This window comes from Phoxinus phoxinus, assembly GCF_949152265.1.
Source record: "Phoxinus phoxinus genome assembly, chromosome: 5".
In the NCBI taxonomy this organism is placed as follows: Eukaryota; Metazoa; Chordata; class Actinopteri; order Cypriniformes; family Leuciscidae; genus Phoxinus; species Phoxinus phoxinus.
Window position 1 is genome coordinate 1,853,071 of NC_136880.1, and position 9,122 is coordinate 1,862,192.

A 9,122-nucleotide genomic window follows, 5' to 3' on the forward strand; every position below is an offset into this window, starting at 1 on the left:
CTTTGTTCAGTGTGCAGTTCATGGGTTGAAGCGCTTCATTTTGAGAGTGCAAGTGCACCAGATTGATGCATTTAACCTTAAAATGTACACATTTTTCTTGAACCCCCTAGAGAGACAGAGGTTCACCCAACAGTTTTACAAAATCCTATGGGAAAGAACGATAATTTATGAACTTTACTCCAGCATAGTACAACAAAGTTTCTTTTAAGTAAATAAAACTGTTAATGCCAGATTAAAATGTCCTAGGAAAAACTACACATTTGGCGATAGCCTCATGTCACGGTGTGATGCACATCACGATGCCATATTATTGTGATACTCCAAGACATATGACATATGATAAAAGGTAAACAATATTAACTGTTAATACTGTTAATAAAACGGTTATAACTGTTGATTAAAATGCTAAATTTGGGCTTCTATTGTGTGTGTAAGTGAATAGTGTTGGACTTGGTGCTGGAGACCCAAAGCACAGGACAACAGACACACCAAAACAACAATATTCACGATTCTGAAGATGAAAATACAAGATTACTTCAGACGAATATGCTTACACTCTTTCACTGACTAGATATATTTAAAATAATGTAGAACACTTTTTACTGATAATATCAGACATTTGGCATTATCAGGACACACACATTCCCCCACTGCATTATATTCAACATTATAGTATTGTAATGTAGCACTGACACTCAAACTCTGCAAACTTACATTTATCATTTTGGGTGAACTTTACACAATACAGTTTGTCACTATCCACGATACATATTGTTGCAGTTTCGTATAGCGATATATTGTGCCAGGATATAGTGTACCGCCCCTACTCATGACCCCATGTCTAACACGAGAGTGTGTGACGCACCTGATTGATATAAGCAACGCACTGCGCTGTGTTGTCGTCGGTGCAGAACGCACTCAGCACGCTGTAGGAGGCTTTCGGCACAGCCGTGGAGGAGGGCAGGGCGCTTCGCCCGCAGGGAGGCATGCTGGTCCCGCAGATACTGGACAGCTCTTCGGCGTCTGGACACAAGACAAAAGAAAAGCCGGTTACTGGAGCCGCCTCGACATGCCCAGCAGGACCGTTTACCAGGGTCCGTCGAGGAGCTGCAGACAAGCTGGAAGTGCAGAAGCTTACAGACAACAACATAGATGCAGTCACATGGCCTTCCAACTCATTACAGGAAAAGTACAGAGAGAAATATTAGTTTCAATACGATGCAACATCACTATAAGCAATCCTTAAATTAGCTCAGTGTGAACAAGCCCAAGCCCAATGTGCACACAAGCCAGACACAATGTTGGAAGCTCACCGGGAGACGGGTCTGGCATCATCGCTGGAGTCCACCAATCCCCCATCATGTCCACATCGGCTGGGACTCGTCCCGCTCGTCCAGAAGCCGGCTAGCACTCGGCCATCGGCGCTCCTGAAATAGCACAGTCGTCAGGCTGGATTACAGGATTACCCAGCAGGGAATATCACTGCAGGATTACAGAGACGGAGGGGGTCAGGAAACATGGAGGCGGGTGGAGAAGACTTCTGCTGTGTGGAGCTCAAGTTGACCAGTCCAGACATCATCTGAGGGAAGCCTGAGTATACTCAGAGCTGCAGTGAAGCTGCGACACGAGACGGTGTAATCTGACCTGGGTCACGTCCAGCGCTGACTGGACAACAGCAACTATTACTCAATGAGGAACACCAACAACAAGTGATTAGCTGGGTCTGTGCGTCACCACTGAACAATACAGTTCAGACATGTGTCCTCTGGCAATCCCATACTAATCAAGAGTTACAAACTCTGTCTAATAATTCAACACCTTTCACAATATCAGCACAATTACAACATGATTCTGATCACACAACAGCTCAATAACAAGAAGTGCACGGGTCTAACACTGAACTTCTGCTGACCCTCGTGCTGACCCGGGCCCGTAGGACACATTCAGTTTCTAAACACAGATGAAGATATTTTAATGAGAGCCGAGAGATGTCCGTCCCTCCAGTGACAGCAGCGGAGAGGTAGTGACTAACACTGTGACGCTTCAAAAAGGGATTGTAAAGCTAATCTACACTAATCTTCAGTAGAGACAGGACCGCTTTATATGATGAACAGATTTCATTTAGGACTTTATTCACATAAACATGCATTAACTCATTACGCAGCACGCTTGATGTTGTGTTGCTAGTTGGTTCTTGTGCGTCAATAAAGTACAGCTGAGCTTCTGTTTACGGTCGCTGATGTTTATGTGAATAAAAGCCTATTTTTTTATCATTTTTGGGTGAACCAACCCTTCAATATAATAATAATAGTTAAAAGAAAGCCACTGAGAACAGCAGCGGTCTCCAAGCATACAGCGGCGCTTCGTTACTGAACCAATCTGCATTTCTGGAAGGAATCGTTTGATTGATTCATTTAATGACCCATTCAGAATAAATTAATCATTGAATAATGCGACCTACTGGTTTTTTAGGGTCATATATATTTAAAGCATAATTTAGGCTAATATAATAACTTGGTCAATTTTATTCTTAAATCTAAAGTTTCTTTCTTCTGGATTATCACAGAAAATAAGCTCTAAAGTAAAACTAAAGTTTATGATTCTTCCACGTTTTGTTCATCAAGAGAATCTTCAGAACGGCCAAATACAATCACTAAAAGCAGAAAGCAGAAGTTAGGCCATAACCATAACTACTAGCCCACAATCACACCACATCACCTGTGATAAAACTGATAAAACTACTAGACCACAATCACACCACATCACCTGTGATAAAACAGAATTTTGAAAAAATGAATTTTTTCATCAAATGCTTTTATCATTTATGACAGCCTGGTCTGTCTTGAGTATGCTGGTCACATGATTTGCTTCACGTTTTTTTGTGATCAATTAGTCAGCCTGACCTAAATCCAACATGGCTGCCAGTGGTGCAGAACATCCAGGTTTTGAGATAAGTAAATGTATATTAAACTTACTTTTCTTCTGAAAAAAAGAAGAATACTGCTAACATTAATTGTGAACATGGTCTTAAGGTGCTGAAGAATAAAATGTAGTAATATGTTGTTCATGTTGTTATTTAGCACGTTGTGAAGTGCATGAGACTCCTGAGTCCCGTTGCCTGTTCAGGGTATAAACAAGGGATTAACCCGAATGTTGACCATTCTTTGTATTTGGAGTTAAAAAAAATGTACAAATTATACAATGTACCGGTTAAACTGATATTAGTATGTCTAGATGACTATATCTTAGTATTTTTACTAGATTTTGTTGCAGAAAAAAACAACAATATTCTGTCACCCCCTTTTGAGAATGGATGTTAAATGCACTATTCAAACTTAAATGATTGTAATTCAGGAATGCTAAGAATATAGACCTGAGTTTGGTCTTGTTTTAAAGACAACAGTCAGCAGATCATTGCTAAAGTGACAGCACCTCAAAAAATTACAGCATGAAAAAGTTATGGAAGTTTAAATTTACAGTTAATCAAATATACTGTACTTAATATTTTTTCTTTTTTATAAAATATATATTTTACAAAATATTTTTACTATAAAATTACTATGAAATCAAAGCCATATATCTAACCACAGTGTTTCCTCTAGGATTTTTTCCAGCTGTGGTGGCAGGCCCATTTCCCCAGGGGGAGGGGGCGTCGCCCATGCGTGATATTCTCATGGGCCACGCCCCCTTGCCCCAGGTGTTTAAACCTCCCCTAAGTATTATAATTAGGGATGGGTATCGATTCAGATGTTCCGATTCGATTTCAATTCGCAAGCTCTCAATTCGATTTAATTTCGATTCTCGATTCGACTCAATGAATATACTGTAGATTTAACACAAAACCTATATTTATAAAAAAGAACAGTGAACATAAGTTTACGAGTGGTTAATTAATAAAAAGAAATTAAGAGCCAGTATATTAAACTCTTATTATTTTAGGTACACTTGGGTACATTAAAACAGCATATATCAAATGCATACAATGAATAGACAGGATTTTGATGCAAGATGAAAAATTGATTATTGAAAAAGTCAGAACAGTCTCAGGCCTTGATCAAACAGGATCAGGTTATTTTATGTTTAAGATAAAACAAACATAAAATCTCACTGCATTAGAATAACATGGAGGCTGCAAGCCTATGAAGTGTAGGAAAACTAATACTGGCTTTTGGGTGATATATAAATAAATATGGGGGAAAAAAATCGATTCATAGCCTTTGAGAATCGATATTGAATTAACCACAATTTAAAAAACGATTAATCGAAAAATAGTTTTTCTAGTTATAATATGAAAGTTTCCAATTTACAGCGGCAATGCGATTATGCGCATCCCGTGCGCCGAATGATGCACTTGAAGCAACTCGAAGTCACAGCGTGCAGCGCGTCGCATTGAAAAGTGTTAGCAGAGTACACAGACAACACACGAAATACTGTTTCACAACTACCAGTCTCTCTGACTGGCACACTTTATTTAAAAGCACAAAGCGAAGAGATATTTGATGCTTACTGTATTATATCTATGCAACAGTTTATTTAGCCTTTTCTTTTAACAGTTTTACATTTCAGTTACAGTGCGCATGAAGAACAATTCGAATTCAGAGTGCTCAGTGCTGTAATCTAACAGAACTAACGCAATAAACTCCAGTAACAGTAAGATAAAGTAATTTTATGCAAACCATAGACCTTTATCTACAAATAAAGTATAATAATGTGAACATTGATCTTGGAGAGTGTCATCGTGTTACTCGTAACCGAAGGTGACGCGATGTTTGAGTTCTGAATGGAGAATGACTGAGGAGAGATGAGTTTTCATTAACTTTAACTTAACGACTTCAATATTATTTTTTACCTCACATTATGCTATCGAATGACTTTAGAAGTCTTGGAATATAGTGCACGAAAACTTTATGGTGCTTTACAATGTTTTGTATGCCTTTAGTGGGGCTTAACAATAACACAATAGTATGCACAATATCGGACGGACCTCACTGAGAAGCTGCAGCCGTGGCGGGAGGATTTTTGGTGTGGCGGCCCACCACGGCAGAATGAATGTAGCGGAAACACTGAACCAAGTTGTGTTCCAAATTTGAAGTTGACTTAAAAAAAATGTAAGTTCCCATGAGACTTTGTTTAGGGCGTAATACCAAAAACAGCCTCCGGGTCACATACTCTCCATTGAGTTTAATTGTTTAGCCTACAGATAATGGCCATGCGTGAAACAACAAGTTAATAATTAATCCTCTGTGCTGGAGTCATTTCATGTTTTAAACTGTACTTTGCTTTCAGGAACTGTCATGATATTAAACCAACAACAACAACACAAAGTTGCTCAGAGTTTTATCAAGAAGATTACAGATAGTTGAGATAGTTTAACTCCACATCAGCAGCTGAGACTATTCACATGCAAGAGCAGTTTTACATTAATGATAAAATAGTCAATCAATTATATACATGTATCAAAATCCTAAAAGTTATGGTAAGATCTTATTAAGCCGGTCCTTTAAAGGGTTAGTTCACCCAAAAATGAAAATAATGTCATTAATGACTCCCCCTCATGTCGCTCTAAGCCCGTAAGACCTCCGTTCATCTTCGGGACACAGTTTAAGATATTTTAGATTTAGTCCGAGAGCTTTCTGTCCGTCCATTGAAGCTGTATATACAGTATACTGTCCATGTCCATAAAGGTAATAAAAAGATCATCAAAGTAGTCCATGTGACATCAGTGGGTTAGTTAGAAGTTTTTGAAGCATCGAAAATACTTTTTGGTCCAAAAATAACACAAAATAAGACTTTATTCCGCATTGTATTCTCTCCCGAGTCTGTTGTGAATCTGCGTTCAGGACTCCGCAGTGACGCTGCTGACGTAAGACGCTGATGACGTGTTATCTGGTGCGCCCGAGCTTCGTTTACAGTCTGAGGGAGACGCACGCTATATTCAAGCTATTCTACATTGTTTGCGTGGATATCATTTTTTTAATGGTGCGTAAATGTGCATGTCGCGGATGAGACACTTTTACAGCGTGCGTCTCCCTCAGTCTATAAATGAAGCTCGGGCGCACCAGATAACACGTCATCAGCGCCTTACGCCATCAGCGTAACTGTGAAGGATTGACAACAGACCCGGGAGAGAATACAATGCTGAATAAAGTCTTATTTTGTGTTATTTTTGGACCAAAAAGTATTTTCGATGCTTCAAAAACTTCTAACTAACCCACTGATGTCACATGGACTACTTTGATGATCTTTTTATTACCTTTATGGACATGGACAGTATACCGTATACATTTTCAATGGAGGGACAGAAAGCTCTCGGACTAAATCTAAAATATCTTAAACTGTGTCCCGAAGATGAACGGAGGTCTTACGGGCTTAGAACGACATGAGGGTGAGTCATTAATGACATTATTTTCATTTTTGGGTGAACTAACCCTTTAATAAAGCACACCCAGTTAAACCGTCATCTTAACTGCCTCGTAATATTAAAACAAAATAACTATGGTAAAGACTTAAAGATTTTTAATAAAAAAATTATAATAATATTTAATAAAACTTCCCTCAGATGTCTCATCTCTGATGACGTGTTTACAGGCGCGAGGGCGGGGCAACCTGACTGTCACTCACATGAGATCCACCAATAGCAAACCACAACCAATCAATTCCTCACAGAGAAAACAACAGTCACATGTTTGCAAAGAAAACAAACCCAGTATATTTATGGCAGAAACGCCCCCTGTGTGGAAAAGAAACTCAATTTCAATACATTTGCATTTAAAAACAGAAATGTTCATTTTTATCAACACTAACTTATCTGCAGTCGTCCAATCGGATTCAGTATTCTCAGTTCTCACTGCAACATTACTTACTAGAGAGAAAAATAACATGTTTATTTTCAATGAATGGCCGTTGGCCAGCGTCCAGTGGGTGTGCTTCAGTTCTCTAGCTAGACAGCATTTCTAGGCGGGCTGGAAAGCGTCCACTCGACCCTAGACACGCAGTCTATGTAGGAAACACACGACATTAGAGACACAGCCAGAGTCTCAACTTTAGCCAGCGCTAATAACACACTCACACACACACACACACACACACACACACACACACATGTTGACTTACATCAGATGCAGCTCCGCGGATCCAACCCGTCAGATCAGCATGTGCTCGCGCGCTGGGCTGGCTAGATTTAGACCAGGAGGATCCCGAGCGAGTGTGTGTGAGCGAGTGTGTGTGTGTGTGAGTGAGTGTGTGAGAGAGACTGCAGTGCGAGTGTCGTTCACCTGCCCTGGGGCGCAGGAGATGTTTGGGTGATTTGAAGCAAGCGCACCTCCGCTCTTCCGAATAAATAAGCGCGACGCTCATTGGCCAGCCTGTTGCCAGGCAACCAGCATCTCGCCATTTCATTGGCTGGATTATCTCTCCTACCTGCCTGTAACGACACGCAACAGGTGTTGTTTGGAGAAGACATGAAGCATTTAACAAGCTGTAAATTATAATAAAAAAAAAAAAGATATTATACAAACGTACATATTTATTTTCAAATAGCCTGACAATGATTCCTCAATTTATTTAAATGTGTCTAATGTATTATTTCATACACTCTTCAAAAATTTTCCTCCATAGGCTATGGTCCAAACATGAAATATTGAAAAACAAATTAGGCAACATATAAAATAAATGGAAATTAATATATCCAACAAATATTGTTCATGATGAACTCGAAGCACTGAAAGCCTCAATGTTTGGTGTCGCACAATGACGAATCACATATCTATTTAAACTGTCTATTTTTCTTAATTAGCAAGCTTTGAAATATTAGAAATAAAATATCTACCAAATGTTCAGTGTATTTTGTAAAGTCTTTTTACATTTCCACCGGTGTAAATAAAACCATTCAAATTAGAATAAAGGTGGTGATTGTTAAAAAAAAATTAACATTTATTTCCAACAAAACATAGTCTATATGTAACATTTCGAAAAATACAAATGTTTCACATGTAGGCTATAGTAGGCTATCATAAAACAACAATAAAAAATTTACATCAGGTTGCTATTGTAATGAAAGCTAAGGAAAACATTCATAACAAAGATATTAAAGAAAATATATTGAAAAGGATGTAGAAAAAAAAAAGGGTAAAAGAGAATTAAAAAAAAAAAAAAAGGAATTTAATTATTTGTAAATGTCCATAGTTATGATTGCTTTGCGGTTTGAAAGGTTTTAAAATAATCTTCATGTCACACAAGACAAGATTACACAAATGCACTTTGATTCTCATGTGATTAATATAGCCAGTTTGACACTTTATGAGACTTCAGGATGACTTCCACTTTCAGGGAAGAAAACATTCGCTGTTTTATGTTGTGCACTCATAAATAATGGACCAACAGTAATACATTTAAAAAGACTAAACGTGTTGCTATTAATAAAACACAGGCAGGTTTAGTTATTTGCAAAAACCAAATCTGTAGCTACTCATAAATCACTGTATTGTCATAATAAACACAGATGGAGAACTATTTCACCGAGATATTTCACACAACAACCATATCACACACACATTTGCTTTCTTTCATCATGTTTTGAGATGTTTTGAGTTGGACTCCCTCACATGTCAATGTTTTTATTGAGATTTAATTGTAAGTGCATAACTGGCTTTCATACTGTTTCTATTCATTTATTTGTTTTTATTTTTATGTTTTTTGTGTGTCTTTGTATGTATGAAATGATGTGATGTAATTTTGCTGCCTATCTTGGCCAGGTCTCCCTTGCAAAAGAGATTTTTAATCTCAATGGGCTTTTCCTGGTTAAATAAAGGATAAATTAAAAAAATTAAAAAATCATATGGGCTTTTTTATTATGGCGCTTCATCGTCCTAGGAAACTTCTGCAAGCTAATGCTAAATCCCTTTCGACAATCCACAAGTTTTGAGTGAACGAGTTTCAAGTTTTAATATCATTCTCCCTCCCCCATCTCATATGTTTGTCCCCTTAAGGCCTCCATACTGCAAAGACCGGTAATAATATCCTTCATTGTGTTCAGTTCAGTCTGCAGTATCATGAGGATCACACTCAGGTTTGCAGGATTTTCAGTGCCTTTATCTGCACCGCTGCTTTGAAATATGACACGT

At 38.2% G+C, this 9,122-nt stretch overlaps 1 protein-coding gene across 8 annotated transcripts in view; it reads right to left on the reverse strand.

The window, feature by feature from the left end:
• Nucleotides 1-7,383, reverse strand: part of ssx2ipa (synovial sarcoma, X breakpoint 2 interacting protein a) — a 34,393-nt gene extending 27,010 nt beyond the window's left edge. For 3 of the 8 annotated variants that reach the window (XM_079611746.1, XM_079611743.1, XM_079611745.1), the window contains exons 1-3: nucleotides 7,114-7,308; nucleotides 1,314-1,482; nucleotides 866-1,023 (exon numbers count right to left, since the gene is read on the reverse strand). In XM_079611746.1, coding sequence (XP_079467872.1) covers nucleotides 866-1,023; nucleotides 1,314-1,362 — 207 coding nt within the window. In that variant the 5' untranslated portion in view covers nucleotides 1,363-1,482; nucleotides 7,114-7,308. Of the gene's footprint in view, nucleotides 1-865; nucleotides 1,024-1,313; nucleotides 1,483-7,113 lie in introns of all 8 variants that reach the window. The other 5 variants (XM_079611741.1, XM_079611742.1, XM_079611747.1 and 2 more) reach the window with 5 other exon arrangements.
• Nucleotides 7,384-9,122: the final 1,739 nt, after the last annotated feature.